The sequence below is a fragment of the Crocuta crocuta genome, unplaced genomic scaffold, assembly GCF_008692635.1.
Source record: "Crocuta crocuta isolate KB4526 unplaced genomic scaffold, BGI_CrCroc_1.0 scaffold282, whole genome shotgun sequence".
Lineage (NCBI taxonomy): Eukaryota > Metazoa > Chordata > Mammalia > Carnivora > Hyaenidae > Crocuta > Crocuta crocuta.
The window spans coordinates 7100555-7119557 of record NW_027529174.1 but is presented as its reverse complement, the minus strand read 5'-3'; the positions used below and the strand labels follow the sequence as shown (position 1 = coordinate 7119557).

General features: G+C 37.9%; 1 protein-coding gene across 3 annotated transcripts in view; it reads right to left on the bottom strand.

Moving 5' to 3' along the window:
* Window positions 1–19003, bottom strand: part of CORIN (corin, serine peptidase) — a 244707-nt gene that overhangs the window by 31244 nt on the left and 194460 nt on the right. For all 3 annotated transcript variants that reach the window (XM_077757822.1, XM_077757821.1, XM_077757823.1), the window contains exons 14-16: window positions 18674–18787; window positions 16470–16580; window positions 14143–14272 (exon numbers count right to left, since the gene is read on the bottom strand). In XM_077757822.1, coding sequence (XP_077613948.1) covers window positions 14143–14272; window positions 16470–16580; window positions 18674–18787 — 355 coding nt within the window. The remainder of the gene's footprint in view (window positions 1–14142; window positions 14273–16469; window positions 16581–18673; window positions 18788–19003) is intronic.

The following is a 19003-nucleotide window of genomic DNA, read 5'->3' as shown; positions in this document are numbered from 1 at the left end:
AATGTAGGTTGTTTCCAATTTTTGTTATAACAAAAAATAGCAGTTAACACTTTTCACTTTTACCTTTGTTTACATGCACAGTTTCCTAAAATAAAAATAATTTCCTAGAAATAAAAGTATCAAATCAAAATTGAAATTTTTTATTAATGGTATGAATTTTTCCCCCAAAGACTAACGCCAATTTACATACTCATCAAGAATATATATGTAAGTACTTTTTCATTTTTATAACTATGCATAAAATGTAAATCATGCCTTTAAAAGGTATCTGGAACCTAGCTGCTCACATTTTGTTTGACAATTGGTAGTGCATTTGACTTACCTTTTTCCATATTTTATCAAGTTAAAGAAATTCTGTTGGGTGGGGAGCAAAAGAGCAAAAACCATTTTACTAGTAATTAGGCATTAAAGTCACTGTATCCTAAGAAAGTGTGTGCAGGGAATATAATCAGACCTGAATGTTTCTACAGCAGCCATGAACTCATATACAGAGAAGGAAATTAAGGAACAATCTAATCCAGTGCCCTCATTTGATAGCTTGAAAGTCTAAAGAAACTAATACACAGATATAGACCCATCCCAAATATTTGTGAGTAAGGGTACAAATGGACGCCCACATAAGATAGGTCTACATATTTAGATGTTATAAATCAAATTAACAAGTTGTTAAAGAACATGTCTTTTATCTTCCTATCTTTTCTGTTTTAAGAAAAAAAATTCCAAGATTTTATTTAAATTCAAGTTAGTGAACATATAGGTAGTATTAGTTTCAGGAGTAGAATCTAGTGATTCATCACTCACATATGACACACAGTGCTCATCACAATGAGTGCCCTCCGTAATGTCCATCCCCCATTTAGCCCAGCCCCTCACTCCCCTCCCCTCCAGCAGCCCCCAGTTTGTTCTCTACAGTTAAGAGTCTCTTATGGTTGCTTCCCTCTCTGTTTTTACCTTATTTTATTTTTCCTTCTCTTCCTCTATGTTCACCTGTTTCTATCTTCCCATCTTGACAAACGTATCTTTTAGGTTCAAAATAAGGGATTTTGGACTCCTTGGAACAGTGCTTATCAAAACTTGGCATTCATCAGCATCACCTGGAGGAGTTGTTACAACAAAACAGGTTCCCTGATTCACTAAGTCTGAGATGACGCCACAAAGGCTACCTTTCTAACAAGATCCCAGGTGATGATGCTGCCGCTGCTGGTCTGGGACCACACTTTTAAAACATGCTTTAGATAGCAGACCAGGCTCTGGGTGGGCCTAACTCCTTGCCCCATGGGGTGAGGCACGGCTGGGGAGGAAGGCCAGAGCGGTCCCTCTAAATCAGGATTTCTTATCCTTGGCACTATCGACATTTTTATACCAGATGATTATTCACTGTGCGGAGCTGTCCTGTGCTCTTTAGGATGTTTAGCATCATCCCTGGCTTCTACCCACTAGATGCAAGTAGCCACCCCTGGACTGATCATTAAAAAGGTCTTCCAGACATTTCCAAATGCCCCTTGCGGGGCAAAGTTAAGCTTGTTGGGGAACCACTGTTCTCAGTCATGGTGCCCAGGGCAAGGCCCCTCTGCTCTGGGTCTAGAGGCAGTACTGTGCAGAAAAGCACAAGGATTTCCAAATTTGCTTCCTGAATTGTGTGGCCATAAGACATACATATTTAAAAAAATGTATCATTCTTCCTCTGCTCCCCAAATGAGAAGATAGAACTTCTCCGGAATTCTAAAACATCCTGACATTCTGAAAGGAATGACACACTGGTACATTTCAAGGCTTTGGTGAGCAACCAGATCTCTAGATAGTTTGATCTTCCCACGCTCAAGACATTCAGTGTTCAGTAATAGGCGCTTAGTTCGCGTGCCATCCTTACGCTGGGCTTGCTTACTTGAGAAGTGCAGGTCAGCACAAATTCCCAGAAACCAAGGGCTTCTTCACTTGGCAGCAAGAGAACAGGGGAGGAATTACCTAGAAATGTGATACATTTCAGTAGCAGGACAAAGTCTGTTCTGTCATGGGTACTGCCGAGGTACAATAATCTGAGTTTTCAACTTCAATACTAACAGTTGGTCTTGAAATATAAATGCCTCATGCAGTAGACAAAATATGTTATTTGCTACTCTAAACACCCTGTTCAGAACTTGGAATACTTCCACTAAACATCCAGATATTTTCTTGAACCCTGTCATAGTATCTCTGTTTGGTTCCTAGAGACTAGACACATTATTAAAAAACTAGTTACATTATTTTGTCAAGTAGAAGGATGACCTGGAAATTTTGACAGAAAGGCAAAATGGGCTTAAAACAAAGCAGGAATGAGTACTTCTATAGAGTCATTTGTCTGGTTAGTTAGCTCAGCTTATACTTTATACAGGAAAGACTCCTACTGGTAGAAATGTTTAAAGGATACCATTAAGTCCGAGTTAATTTTTCCAGTTAACTTAGTATTTCTAAAAATATTTTTGTTGAAATCCTAACTGAAAACATATAATTTTACTCATTTATCTGTCTCAGAGGTAGAGCATAAGAACTGTATGAGGCAATGACCTATGGGTGTAAGTGACAAAAACTATCTCAACACAAAGATAGGAGAATGTTATGAATTTAAATTAAATCACACTATTGGTATTTCATAAAATTTAAACATCAATGAAACTAGGTATTTAATCCACATTCATCTGAAATTCTAAAATTATAACATGAAGTAAAGTATAAGTTTAGAAAATATAACTATTAAATATACATTATTCTAACATAAATTAGAAAATAAAATTAATATGGGGTGCCCGGGTGGCTCAGATTCTTTCTCTCTCCCTCTGCCCCTTTCTTGTTCTTGCACACGTGCACACTCTCTCTCAAATTAAAAAAAATAGTAAAATAAAATAAAGTTAACTTTAAAAAGTATTGTTTCAAATAAACATGTCATTAAAAGTGAAAAAAGTAACCAATCATAAAAATTTTTAACTAAAATGTCATTTGATCATTTTTTTAAATTCAATCTTATGAAGCACACAGAGTATATGGTGTCAAGTGGTAAGTATACTTTTAAGCAAAAGTACATATTTCAGAATCTACACTAGTCTGGGGCACTTGAGTGGCTTAGCTGATTAAGCATTCAACTTCAGCTCAGGTCATGATCTCACAGCTTGTGAGTTCGAGTCCTGTGTCGAGCTCTGTGCTGACAGCTCGGAGCCTGGAACCTGCTGCAGAGTTTGCTTCCATCTCTTTCTGCCCCTCTCTGCCTCATGCATTGTCTCTCTCTCACTTTCTCTCTCAAATATAAATAAACATTAAAAAAGTAAATAAATTACTTTTTAAAAAAAGAATCTACACTAGTCCAACTCTTTCCTTTGGTCCTTTGGGCTATTTTATGCTCAGAAAATTCCATTTCTTTTTGATAACTTGTAGAAAACCTTTTGGAAAAAAATTTTAAATTATTTTTAAGAAACAGATTCAACATTTTATTGAGAACAACTTGAGTTTACTTTTAAAGAAAGCGTTTCCTCTTTGTCTTCACTTTTCAGTTGATCAGTATAAAAGTAGAGATTACCAGTTTCAACTACGATATGCCATGTTTTTATTCCACTACTTCAGAAAGACTGTGAACCAGAGTAGAATTAATTTTTCTAACAGAAGTCTTTTGTCAAGTGCCCATTTCTTCCTCCTCTTGAAAATTATAGAAGTATAGAAAAGACCCTTTTATTCAATTAAGACAGACCATGTCTCTAGATATAAGATAAAATGATTCAAACTTCAGGGATTTAAATATACGTATTAATTCCATTCAGTTACTAGTTTTACACAGACAAAACAAAACCTCAGGATTTTAGTCCCTAAAATACCACTGGAATATCTGAGTGGTATGAAAAAACTAGAAATATAATCAATCACTAAAGAGATGTGGCACTAAGATAAGCTGGTGGCAGAGAACCAAGAGCCCTCAGGACCCTCGACCTCTCATCTCCACTTCCTTCTGTGAGAAGGAGCAGGAGGTGATGTGAGGGTGGATTTATTGTCCCCATGTGACTTTTCCACAAACCAGAGGACAGGCTGCCTGCCCTTCTAAATTCAGGTCCATTCATCTTTGTGACCGAAAAGGAAAGAAGTCTCTTCTTCCAGCTCAACCTAAAACATATCTTGTTGAAGAACTTTAAGTATCCCAAATCCAATCACTGTGATCAGAAAGTTAAGTCCTTTGATTGGTTCAGCTTGGATTAGGTACCTCCCCCTCCACCATGTACAAAGGCTAGTGTACAAAGATGGCAGCTCCCATTTGGATCCCAAGGATAGAATGAGGAGTGAAGCAAGTCCCCAAAAGGAAGGGATACAGGGAGCAACATCATAAATGTCTGCTACAAGTGACTTTAATTGAAAAATTTCAGTTAAAAGATGACTATGCCTCAGAGTCAAGATTCTAAATGTTCCTTTGTTAGTTTGTAGAAGGGTAAAAAAATTGGGTAGAAATTAGATTTGACTTATGTTTATAAATGAAACACTGAGTTAATCAGTGAGTGTTCAAGCTGATATTGCTGTAAGGTGAGCTGAATCTCAGAAGGAACATTATCCTGGAAGAATTTAAACAAATGGTGCAGTCAGATGTACAAAGGCTAAAACTGATGACTTGGGGGTTAATAAGGTGGAATGGAAATGGAGATAACACAAGGGTGTCGTATTTAGACAGAGTCTCTTCCTCAAGGGGCTACTGTTTTAGTGACAAACAAATAACAAATATGGTAAAAAAATAATTTCTGATTCTGTGCTTTGAAGAAAGCAAAATAAGCAGAGAGTGACTTGGTGTGAGTGAAAGCTGCTTCAACTAGGGTTTCTAAGGAAGGCCTTTCTAAGTGTTTGATGTACGAGCTAAGACATGAATGATGAGATGGAGGTGATCACGTAAAGGTCTAGAGATCAGCATTCCAAGCAGGAAGAACAATGAGGCAAAACCCCTAAGGAGGAAATGAGTTTGCAGTTTGAACATCAGTACTAAAGTCACTGTGTCTAAAGTTCACTGGACAAGTGGAGAATGCAAGAAAAGAGAGGGAGGGAGGGGCCAGTGTCTTACAGGCCAGAGTAAGAACTGGATTTTGAGCCCAAACTGTATAAATAATAAGAAAAGACCAGTGGATTTGCCATGCAGATAATGTCATTGCTGACTGTCAGTCCTGTCTTTGAGGTAAAAATCAGCCAAACTGCAGTAAGTTTGGAAGGCAATATGAAAAAAATAACAGATCTAAAGTTGGTTGTCACCAGGAGTCTTCTGGTAAAAGTTCCAAAATGAGTAAGCTGCCATATGAGGACTTCTAACAGAAAGAACACAGGCCTCTTTGGTCAATTACTGAAGGATTGCTGTAAATCACATTCTTAAGTTCCCAGAACTCACTCATATTTATGTCCAATGGCAATGTTATATTTATTATGACAACTGGGAAATCCAAGTCACCCAGAGACATTATGGAGATTCATTCTTTCCATTCTAGAATCTTCTGGCTCACATCAGCCCTGGTATTTTTGGCTAAAAGCTGAGTCTTAACAGTACATAATTCTAGAGAACCATCTTTGATTTTAAAAATCGCGATATGAGTTTATTTTTCAAACTTTTCACCACAAAATGGAATGTAGGAGGGTAAAACGCAATCTGATTCAGAATCCCACATAGTTCCATTCGAATTAATAAGGGTGAATTTCTCTATACCACTGAGAAGTTTCCTTCTAATGTCATAAAATATTCATTAACTCAAGTCATACAGTTTGAGATTCAGTTTGCTAACAAATATCTAATTTTTTGGCAGAGCCTGCTGATAGCGATCATAAAGAAATGTTTTCAGGACAACTGATAGCCTTACCTTGCTTTGTTTATTAAAGCCTCATACCCAGTAGTCTCATGGAGGAACTTAAAAAACACTTTTACTTCCTTTAGGATACAATACTTTTGCAGGAAATCATTCTTCAACCTCACCCCAAAATCGCACGTTTCAGGGAACTATACATTCACACACGGGACTATCTGATTCTCTCTTCTCACCCAGGCAGTCACTTAACCAGCTTCTTGGAATGTGTAGGATTTAATTCCCTGTGCCCAAGATCTGTGTCTGCCAGAAAAAGTGTGAAACTGCTGTGTGAAAGAAAAGAACTCTTTATGGATTTGCTTCAGCTAACTTCTATTCAGAATGTGCCTACTACCTACTTATTACTATAAGTGGCTTTTCAAAAATTGAAAAACACTTACATTGTTGTCTTGCATGCATGATGAATTTTCCCCACTGCTGCACCTCCTCACCATTATCTACTTAAAAATCCCACATCCTAGATGGCTCAGTCAGTTAAGTGGCTGACTCTTGATTTTGGCTCAGATTCATGAGATTCAGTCCTTCACTGGGCTCCATGCTGACAGCATAGAGCCTGCTTGGGATTTTCTCTCTCCCTCTCTCTCTCTGCTCCTCCCGATTCACACTTGCTCTCTCTCTCTAAAAATAAATGAACTTTTTAAAAAAAGCCCCAATGATAAAGATCATTAGGTATTATGGTACTAAGACTTGCCACAAACATCTTATGTAAAACGATACTAAAAGGGATTTATGGGGGCGCCCGGGTGGCTTAGTCGGTTAAGCGTCCGACTTTCGCTCAGGTCATGATCTCGCGGTTCGTGGGTTTGAGCCCCGCGTCGGGCTCTGTGCTGACTGCCAGCTCAGAGCCTGGAGCCTGTTTCAGAGTCTGTCACTCCCTCTCTCTCTGACCCTCCCCTGCTCATGCTGTCTCTCTCTCTCTCCTAGAAATAAATAAATAAAACATTAAAAAAAAAAAGGGATTTATGTTTAAGAAGCTGGTTGGTCCCATCAATCAGGTCATGTTTATTGAAGAGTTGGGTGCTATAGGGAATCTACTCCCTAAGATGCCCTTTGCCTTTGCTTGGACTTGCATCCTGGCACCATAGTTTTCTGTGACCTAGCAAAGTTCCAGGACCTAAGCCTCAGTTTCCTCATACATAAAGTAGAAATAATAATGCTAAGTCTGTTGCAAGATTTTATGTGGACAAATGGAGTGAATACATATCAAGGACTTGGAGCAGCCTGGCACACAATTAAGATGAGCCATTATTATTTTGTATCAACTTTCTGGGAAATTAAAGATAAAGAATAAAAAATAAATAAAGATGGTGTATGGCACTGTAGAATTAAAGAGGGAAATTGTGTAATGCCAATCCTTATGCACAAGTATAGAGAGAAAAAAGCTCATGCAGATGAGAAAGTCTTCACGGAACTCATGGTGCTTGAGTGAGGCCCTGAGAATTTGGATAGGAAATGTATGGACGTTTATGGACAAAATTACAGAAGCAGGAAAGAATGTGCCCGTGGAACATGGATAAAGGACAAGTTGGTCTTGACAGTGAAGGAGCATATAAAGGGATACAAAGTCAAAGAAAGATGAAGTTTATGGTGAGTCCACTAATTGGGGAAAATAGTCCAAACTTATTTGGTTAAAAAAATATATGAAATGAAAGGTTTTCCCATAGAAAGTATTTATTTCTGCCTTAATCTACTCAGTCTTCTATAACAAATTACCATAGACTGGGTAGCTCATAAATAGCAGACATTTATTTCCCACAGTTCTGGAAGTTGAGAAATCCAAGATCAAGCTCTTGGCAGATTTGGTGTCTGGTAAATGCCCAATTCCTTGTTTGTAGATGGCCATCTTCTTGCCATGTCACCACATGGTGGAAGGGGTGAGGGAGCTCTCTGGGGTTTCTTTCACAAGGACACTAGTTCCATTCATGTGGGCCCTACGCTCATGACCTAATCACTTCCCAAAAGCCCCACCTCCTAATACCATTACATTGGACATTAGGAACTAACATATGAATTTGGAGGAATACAAACATTCAATAGCAATTGAACATGATGTTCCTACTATGGTAGGTAGGTGCTTATTAATAATTTATCCACAGGATACTGAGTCCCTCCCAGGAAATGGAAGCACCAAACACTTCCTAACCCTAATTCCCCCACCAACTACTGCTCACATTTCTTTGCTCCTCTTTACAACAAAACCCCTCAAAAAAGTTCTATACTATCTTTCATTTCTCTCCTTTCACTATATCTTATGTCTTTGCTCCACTCACTCCACTAAAACTACTCATGCCAATGACATGAACATTGCTGAAACCAAAAGTCAGTTTTCAGTCCTCATTTTACTTGACTGCTCAGCAACTTTTAATACAACTGACCATTGCTTCTGCCTTGATACACTTTCTTCTCTTGGTTTCCAGGATATCACATACTCCTACCGCTGGGTCATCCTCTCTCATCTACTTTGGCTTTACTACTTCTCTTCTTCTACCCTTTTAATATTAGGGCTCAGCACTTGGTCTTCTTATCTTCTCTAAACTCACTCTTGGGGCACCTGGGTGACTCAGTTGGTTAAGCATCTGAGTTCAGCTCAGGTCACGATCTTGCTATTCATGAGTTTGAGCCTTGCATCAGGCTCTGTACTTATAGCTCGAAGCCTGAAGCCTGCTTCGGATTCTGTGTCTCCCTCTCTCTCTCTGCCCCTCCCCGGCTTTCTCTCTCTATATCAAAAATAAATAAATATTAAGAAAAATTAGAAAACAAATACATAAACTCGCTCTCTTGATTATGTCACCAATCCCATAAATTTATATTGTCTGTATCCAGGTGACTTTCAAATATATATCTCCAGTTCACACCTCTCTAATAAACTCCAGACTTGAGGCGCACCTGGGTGGTTCCAGTCAGGTAAGCATTAGACTTCAGCAGAGATCCTGATCTCACGATCTAACTCTTCATGAGTTAGAGCTCCACATTGGACTTTCTGCTGTCAGCACAGAACCTGCTTTAGATCCTCTATCTCCCTCTCTCTCTCTCTCTCTGCCCCTCCATAATTTGCATTCTAACTCTCTCTCACAAAAATAGTATAACTTAAAAAAAACCCAACAACTTTAAACTCCAGACTAGCATTCATTTGCATGTCTAATAGACATCCCACATTTCATATGCCCAAAACAGAACTGAGCTTTCTCCCCAGATCTGCTCCATCTACAATATTCCCCATCTCAGTTTACTACAACACCGTCTTTCCAGTTGCTCTAGCCAAAAAAACAAAACAAAACAAAAACCTTTCAGTCATTCTTGACTCTTCTCTTTCTTGACTCTTCTCAATCTCCAATCAACATCCAGTCTGTCAGGGAATCATGTTGACTCCACCTTATAAAATATATTCAGGATCAAACCATTTACCACCATGTTCTCTGCTACCATTCTGATCTGAGTCACCCAAATGTCTTACCTGGATTACTTCAATGGCCTCCTAAATAGTCTTCCTGCCCTTACCCTTGCCTTCCTACAGCACATTCTCAATTACAACCAGAAAATGTCTATAGCAAAAAGTGGTCAGAAAATGGCTATAATAAAAAATGAATAATAACAAGTGTTGACATAATATATGGAAAAGTTGGAACCCTCATGCATTGCCGGTGAGAGTAAAATGTGGTGCAGCCCTTTTGGAAGACAGTTTGGCAGTTCTTCAAAAAATTAAAAATTTGACTTAGTAATTTTAGTCCTGAGTATACACCCAAGAGAAACTGAAAACATACACTCACACAAAACTTGTACATTAATGTTCTTAGCACCATTCTCATAAGAGCCAAGAAAGAAGAATGGAAATAACTTAAATATCCCCATCAATTGATGAGTGGGTAATCAAAATGTGGATATATCTACACAATAGAATATTATTCAGCCATAGGCAGGAATGAAGCACTGATACATATTATAAAACATGGACAAACCTTGAAAACATTATACTAAGTGAAAGACACCAGACAAAAAAAGCACATATTATATGATTCTGTTCTTGTGAAATGTGCGCAATAGGCAAGTCTCTAGAAGCAGAAAGTAAATTCGTGCTTGTCAGGGGTTTAGGGAGGAGAAACAGGGAGTGACTGCTAAGAGACATGGAGTTTCTTGGGGCGCCTGGGTGGCTTAGTCGGTTAAGCGTCCGACTTTCGCTTAGGTCATGATCTCGCAGTTCGTGGGTTTGAGCCCCACGTCGGGCTCTGTGCTGACTGCCAGCTCAGAGCCTGGAGCCTGTTTCAGAGTCTGTATCTCCCTCTCTCTCTGACCCTCCCCTGCTCATGCTGTCTCTCTCTCCCTCCTAGAAATAAATTAAAAAGAAAATATATTTAAAAAAAAGAGAGACATGGAGTTTCTTTTCCAAGTGATGCAATGTTAAGGACTCAGTGGTGATGACTGCACAATAGTGTGAATATATTAAAATGACTGAATTGTATACTTTTAAAGAGTGAATTTTATGGTATATGAATTATATTGTATTTTAAAAAAGGACCATAAGGTTTCAAGCTTCTTTTCTATGGTTTACTAGTACAGGACCAGCAACCTAGGCTAGATTTACTACCACAGAGGATTTAGTCTGTCTCTGAGCTTCATGGAAGTCAATCAATACGAAACCATCCTTACATGACGAATGAATTCTGAAGTTAGAAGCTTTTCCCTGGAAGTACACTTTAGGAAAAAGATTTTGATGTAAATCTTTATATCAGGGACTGTTAGGTAATACAGTTGAGGCTATCTTTATAGTTTTGCCCAAGACAAAGAAATATTCCTTGGAAGCATATTGCTTCTATTGACCAACTCTAAAACATTAGGACAAAATCAAATTGCAACTAATCCCATAAAGGAATTTTTGTTAAAGTAAAATAGCCTATTTCCAGATGATCTGGTTTTATATAGAGATAAAGTTTATGAAGCCAAGAGATGCAAAGAATCACATTCTCTCTTAGACCAACTTTCTCAAATAACAGATGTCTCAACTGAACATTTGGCAAGTATTAGAGGGCAGTCTAAGTTCTGATTTGTATTGTTGATGAAATAAATGTCCGTATGTTTTTAATACTGGATGTGTAGGTAGCAAAGTCAATGTACTGTCGTGACAATTACAGGTTGATTTATATTCTTGTCTAATTGAATAGTCATCATACTTCCAGACTGGGCTGAACTCAAGATATCTGCAGATGCGAGTTAAAAGTTGTGCAGATTTAGCAAAGAACTCTCAATCTTCTCAGTTGGGCAAGCACTTAGTTGAGAGCTAAGCGTTTGTGCTGTTAGACATGGAAGGTGTAATTTGGGTCTGAAGAACTCCAAGTGCAGGTGTTTTTTAATCAACTGCCTCTATCATGAAAATATTTCAATAGAAGCCCCGCAAAACACGTAATTTGGTCTAGACCTACATTTTGATAAACTAGCTCCTTCCTCCTCCCCCTTTGGAGTTAATGTAGTTAATTAGTTTGTATTTAATGTAGTTAATTAGTTAATGTAGTTAATTAGTTTGGGACACTACACTACAATGCTATTCTTTATAAATGTTTACTGAATGACTAAATAAATAACTTAGTAAGTGTATATTATAATAGCAGACAATATTAGAGTTGAATATTTTTCTTACATACCTTTAGTAGGTATGCCATGTGCTATACTGTACATGAGTCATTCTCAGATGACAAAAAATCTGGAATTTTTTTCCAACGACTTTATGTTCTAGGCTGTTTCCTCATGTGTCTTCCCCACTACATGATAAGCTCTTTGATGATGTTTTCACCTTTGCATCCTCCACACAATGCCTATTCCGGTTCAAGGCCCATAAGCAGATACTCAAAAACAAACAAAACAAAAGACAATAGGAAAGAGATACTGAATCGAACTAGTTGGGGCTGTGTTTTAAACTTCAACTTTCTTGTGCAAAGCACATTTGAAGGTATAAAGACAGACCTACTCCACTCCAGAAGCTTAAGGAGGACAGCTATGTTTTCCCTCTTTCTGGCAACTGGAGTGTAAATCAATGACTAATCATGGCCAGACAGAACTTGCTGTAGGGACTTTGCATCTAGAGAAAATGACTCAGGGTGCAGGGTTACTTCGAGTTTGAGGCATCTGCAGCAGAACTGTGAATTCACAGCATAGCTGTTGATCTCCAGGGACAGTGGATTCCCAAGTTGCCCATTCCTACCGCAGGAATGAATAGCCTCAGCTTGCCATTGTCTTCATTTCTGCCCTAGCCTGGCTCTCTAGATTTCTGTCAATTCATGATCCACCCAAGAAAACTGAAGAGTACCAGTGAAGGCAATCAGAAAGTACAAAAATACAAAGTGTACCCTTCTTACTTCCTTAGAAGACTTATCACTACTTATCCATTATTAACTCACTCAAATAATGGTTATGGTTTCCAGCCACACTGCTCTCTCAGATTTTCCTAGCCTTTCTGTGAAATAAAGGTATCTTAAAAGAAAATCTAAGCGTCTTTTTAGGTTTTAAATATCTAGTCGATTGAAATAACATTTTCCCACTATTTTAAGGAGATGAAGAAGTAGCATAAGAAATTTATTTAAAAAGCCAATGTGAATACAATATCCAAAGGTTAAAACCACTGAAATGTGTCTCGTTGGATGTACAGGTTTAAAAATGTGGTGGATCCATGCAATGTAACATTTTTCAGCCATAAACAGCAATGAAATGCTGATCCACAGTGGCATGAAAACACGATGCTAAGTGAAAGAAGCCAAATAATGGAGATGGTTGCATAGCATTGTGAATACACTAAATGCCACTGAATTTATCCTTTAAAATGGTGGAGATGGTGAGCTATGTTGTGTGTATTTCATCAAAATAAAAATCCAATGTACAAAAATATTAGAATAAATATCAAAGAGAATATTTAAAACAAGATCCCTTCTATTTATAATAGAATAGGGTGGCCTGTCGGAAGAATTTTTCTGCTGGCAAAACCTTTGCGATTGCAACTTTTCCTCAGAAGTCTGAACAGTTATCAATCATTCTGTAATCAAGTTTTCATATTAAGAAATAACCTGTGTGTNGATGAGCACTGAGTGTTATGTGGAAACTAATTTGACAATAAACTATTTGTAAAAAAAATAAAAATAAAAAATAAAAAATGTTAAAAAAAAAAAAAGAAAGAACCTGTGTTTTGGTGAGAGGAAAATAAAGCTCATTCAAAAGGCTTACAATTTATCTCTCGTCATAGTCACATCCCATTTCATTTAGACACTGTAAGGATGTGGTGAAAATGAAACATAATTTAATGGATCTTGATGGTTATAATTTTTCCACTCTTGCAACATTGAAAGTTCTTTCTTACATATTAGCATCAGTTACTCAACTTTCCAAAGATGTAAGACTTTACATGGGACAAATGGACTGAAGATGCTGGGATTTGTGTCATTCTTCAAACTGAGCTAACAAAAATGGGCTGCTAGTTTCTGTCCCATAATTCATAGCTCTTTATGGAAACACTGTTTCAAGTGCATTTAGTGGAATCCTGGGAAATGACATTTACTTAATTTTTTATTCTAGGATTTTAAAATTCCTTCATCTTTTATTTCCATCATTTCCACATTTCCCCCCAAATGTCACATACATCAGTGGTAGAAACAAAAAAAAAAAAATGTGAAAACATACACTCACAGATACATCTAAGATCCTCCGTTATTGTTTTCCATCCCCAACAGAACTGAAAAAATAAAACCCCACAAAACATCAAGTATCCAACTTTCAGAGTATGGGTTTCAGCCTTTTTGTATCAAAGCCAGAGTTCGTGTCTTTTCATTCTACTAAGGAGCAAAACTGGTGAACTGTTTCCTGATTTACATTTCCTGAATTACTACTGAGGGTAAACTGAAATGCCGTCAATGTTAAGTTCTATTTCTCAACTTATTAAAAAATCTGTGTTGCTTAAAAAGAAATTTTCAATAACCTCTTGGTAGAAAAACCTCACGATTTCCCCATCCAGGTTGCTTGGAGGAAACCATCTTAATGCTTTTGCAAATACTGAAAGCGTTTCCTTTCAGAAGTTGTGAAAACACAATGACTGCATTTACATGTAGCAGGAGGCTTCACCAGAACAGCTTTTCACCCCAGCTTTCCATCTCTTCAGAGCAGGTGCCTGTGATTAAATATGGTCCTCTCACCTGATTCATTTCCCGAGCTCTGGAGGGCTCTATGTGAGAGCACTAACTCACTCTGCATTCATAAGGAAGATGTTATTGCCAATTCTGCGAAGCCCTCTGAGAAATTCATCAGTGCTACAAACTACTGACCTTACCCTAAACCCATCTGCTTGCAGGCCAGCTGACTCAATGTCTCCTGCCAGCCATCCGCACACACGTGATGTTCTTTGGCAGATCTGTGAGCCGTCAGGAATGAAGAGGAGCTCACATTTTTAGAGAGGGTCACTGAGGGGAAAAAAAGAAAGGGAAAACCCTAATGAGAAACATTTCTGCTCAGGAACCAAATGCTAACTCTACATGCTTTTGCCTCACTTGCATTTGTTTTTCATTCTTTTAATTAAGAACCACTTGGTGAGCGCTTGCCTTGTGCTTAGCACCGCTCTCGGTGTTGTGGAAAACTGCAAAAGTGAATTAGAAATGTTCTCTGCCCTCCAGGAACCACAGGCTCTAGGGAAAGAGATGGGAAGTTCTTAACTTTCCTTTAGGAGTTACAATATGACCAGAGGCAGCACTCCATCCGGTGAGTTTATCCAGTGATTTGCACTACTATCAGGAGTTAGTTGTCACTTTGTTCACTTCCTTTCAAGAAAGCATGTGAGAAGGCAAGGGTATGCAAGTGATGTTAAGTTAGGACTACTTTGGTATACGCTAATTCCTATTTTGTAATAGAGCATCCTCTCTACTTCCTACGCCATAGACTCCTTGTGAAACACTATGCAATTAATCACAGCACAGATGATGATCATGATGTGTCAGATGATGCAAAGGACTGAAATAAGAGTCCAGTGAATGGAAAGATGATGAATGTGGAACAAGAGAATTAATCAAACCCAAGATTACAAACTGCAATACTGGATGCTGGTGGGAGATGCCTTTAGGTCCTGTCCATGTAAGGAGCTAGATAGTTAGACATCTATTGCCTTTGGATCTGGAGCAAGAGTACAGGGAAGATGGAAGACCCACTTTTTAAAGATAATTAATAATAATTTATTTCAAAATTTTTAATATATTTGGTTGGATTTTCCATCAGCATTTAATTTTTTTTCTTTTTTTTTCTTCCCAAATTTTATTTAAAATAAAATTAGTTAACTTAGTTAACACGCAGTGTAGTATTAGTTTCAGGAGTAGAATCTAGTGATTCATCACTCACATACAACACTCAGTGCTCATCACAGGAAGTTCCCTCCTTAATGCCCATCACCCACTTAGCCCATCCCCCCACAGCTCCCCTCCATCAACCCTCCGTTTGTTCTCTGTAATTAAGAGTCTCTTATGGTTTGTCTCCCTCTCTGTTTTCCTATTATTTTAATTTTCCTTCCCTTTCCCTATGGTCATCTGTTTTGTTGCTTAAACTCCACATATGAGTGAAATAATACAGTATTTGTCTTTTCCTAACTGATTTATTTCGTTCAGCATAACATATTCTAGCTCCAACCACACTGTTGCAAATGACAAGATTTCATTCTTTTTGATTGCCAAGTAATACTCCATTATATATATATATACATATACACCACATACAAATATATATAAATATAATATATAAATATATTATATATAAATATATAAACATATAAATATATATGTATATATATATATACATATACACCACCTCTTCTTTGTCCATTCATCAATGGACATTTGGGCTCCTTCTATAATTTGGCTATTATTGCTAATGCTGCTATAAACATTGGGGTAAATGTGCCCCCTTTGAATCAGTACTTCTGTATCCTTTGGGTAAATACCTCGTAGTACAATTGCTGGAATGTAGGGTAGTTCTAGTTTTAACTTTTTGAGGAACTTCCACACTGTTTTCCACTGTGGCTGCACCAGTTTGCATCCCCACCAACAGTATAAGAGGGTTCCCCTTTCTCTGCATCCTCACCAACACCTGTTGGTTCCTGAGTTGTTAATTTTAGCCATTCTGACAGATGTAAGGTAGTATCTCATTGTGGTTTTCATTTGTATTTCCCTGATGATGAGCGATGTTGAGCGTCTTTTTATGTGCCTTAGCCATTTGCATGTATTATTTGGAGAAATGTCTGGTCACATGGAAGACCCACTCGAATACCCTATTCCAGGAGGTGTCAATGATATGGGAATGACAGAATATTAATAGTTGTTGAAGCTGAGTGATAATAAAGAGTTTCATATTGTATTCTAGCAGTTATATGGTCATAAGAATACAAGCCCAAATGTTTTCACATATAATATAGACATTTCAAATAGCAAAATAACTTAAGAGGAAATGTTCTGTGAGTTGGAAACAACATCTATGAATCACTACTTCCAGCTTTTATCATAGTAAAACAAAACAGATGAAATTGATTAGTAAATTCTGTGAAGTCACTTAGGATGTATTAAGCTTAAGTAGCTGATAGGTGTTCCAGGGGGCAGTCAATGGCAGAAACACGTGGCTCACCACAGTCCCATTCATCAGAACTGTCCAAGCAGTCAGCTTCACCATCACACCAGCGCTCACGGGACACACACTCATGGTTTGCGCATTCCAGTTCATCATCTTGGCAAAGTGCTGGCATGGGGAACAAGAAGCGAGACGATGGAAACATTTCAGAAACAAGTGTGGCTATCATTAACATGCACATTATCATCTGTCAGGAGGAGCATGGAAGGAAGAAAAGCTGTGGTCACTGAGGCCTCCAAACAGGTATCAGGACAGAATAACAGAATTGGTAAAAACTCCTATTATAGATGCGTATCCATACAAACAACGATCATTTAAACAATAGTACCATCTCCACCTGACTAAATTGTCTAGGTCTAACACCAGGATTGAAAAAGTGGTACCCAGAGCAGCAAAAATTCCAAAAATTGAGAGAATGGTTAAAATCTGAAGTAGCACGAGGCAAGCACTGGGGATGAGCAAAATGAAGTGACCACAGGATGGAAACAAGCTCTGTCCACATAATATGGATCATGTTTATTCTTTAAAATCTCTACTATTAAGGGGCACCTGGGTGGCTTAGTCGGTTAAGCGTCCGACTTTCACTTAGGTCATGATCTCGCGGTTCATGGGTTCGAGCCCCGCGTCGGGCTCTGTGCTGACTGCCAGCTCGGAGCCTGGAGCCTGTTTCAGTCTGTGACTCCCTCTCTCTCTGCCCCTCCTCTGCTCACGTTGTCTCTCTCTCTCTCCTAGAAATAAATAAAACCATTAAAAAAAATTAAAAAAAAATCTCTACTATTAAATGACTCCCTGAATCACACACTAATTCTGTTGGTTTTTTTAAATCATAGTGACACTCCCTGATTGCCTGCCTAACATCCATATCCTTTCTTTCTCGTTTTTTAAGGGAACCTGATTTTGTTCATGTTCCCACAGCTTCAGGAGATCTTGACTAGTGTAAGTGGGACATGGCATTTTCTAGCTACAACTATTTTTTTCTGAGTACGGTTATTAGTCCAATGGAAAGCATGGGACCCAAGATCAGAGTTGTGGCCTACCATTTCTTGGGTTGTGCTTTCTAAGATAGTTCCTACCCAAACCCTGCTGGCCAGATCATGCATCGCAGCCTGGGACAGGGGCAGCCTGGAGGAAACAGCATCTTTTTCTAGTTGGTTCTCCCTGAGGGGTGTTTCTTTTTGCAGTCCAGCTATTTAGGCGGTATTTTTTCTAATCCACACAAAGACCCCTGAATGCTAGCTGGAACCTTGCTCAAAGTTGGCCAATCTGAGTGAATCCTTAAGTGATATTCCAAAGATGAAGGCAAGGTCATCATCACTCCTTCCCACGGATATGATCAAGAAAGCATGGAATCCCAGGTGCTCGTGGCAGCCATCTTTTGACTCTCATAGATCTAGTCTGAAGTCAAGCTGAACTAAAAGAATCACAGAAGAGGTGCTGAACTCCCACATCTAGCATCAAGAATCCATCTTGTACTTGACTTTTAAAATTATAATACAGGACATATGTGATACATATGGAAATAAGATAAAATAAAATAAAATAAAATAAAATAAAATAAAATAAAATAAAAATCTTCACTGTTTAAGTCAGCCTGGGTTGGGCTTTCTGTTACTAGTAGATAAAATATCTTGAGAGATAATTTTTTTTCTGGTTCAAAAAGTAGTGGCTAATCATTTAGAAAATGTAGAAAAGACAGAAAAAAAACCCCACTTAATAATCCCAGCACCTAGAGATGAAAATTGTAAACTGTTTCTTGTGACTTTCTGATCTTTCCTTTATGTGGGTATCAGCACTTTAAAAATTCAGGACAATAGTGCACATAGTACATTATATTTTGTTTTATTCACCTAATGATATGTAATGAACCCAGGAGGAATTATTCTTTCCATTTGATTTTTAATGTTTGCATATTATTGCATTTCAGGATTGTACTTTCTGTCCCCTCTTTTTGGATAGTTGGGGTGTTTTAATTTTTCCTTGTGACAAATAATACTAGAATACTATCACTGTGTATATAATTTACACATGTTTGATTACCTTCTTGCATATATTTTTATAAGTGGAGATTTGTTCAAAAGATCTGAACATACTAAAAGCTTTTGATACATATTTCCAAATTTCTAGATTAAATTCAAAATGGAAAATAATCAGTATTTAACATTAAAAAAAATTGTGTTGGCCAGTTCAAGGTAAGCACTTACAACAGTTCTTCTCATCCATGGCATCAGGGCAGTCTGGGAACCCATCACAGATGACTGTGTGCTTTAAACATTGTTTATTGGATGGACATTCCCAAAGATCTCTCTCTTTACAGCCTGAAGACAGAAGAAAAAATTATTTGCAGTAGATGTGGAGATAAAAAATAATGATGGATTCAATCAAGCAGTGTAGAAAAATTATAGTACAAAGACATACTTCTTTCTTCTTAAAAAGTTTTGACTTCTGGGGGCTCAGTCAATTAAGTGTCTGACTCCAGATTTCGGCTCAGGTCATGATCTCATGTTTGTGAGATGGAGCCTCACATCAGGCTC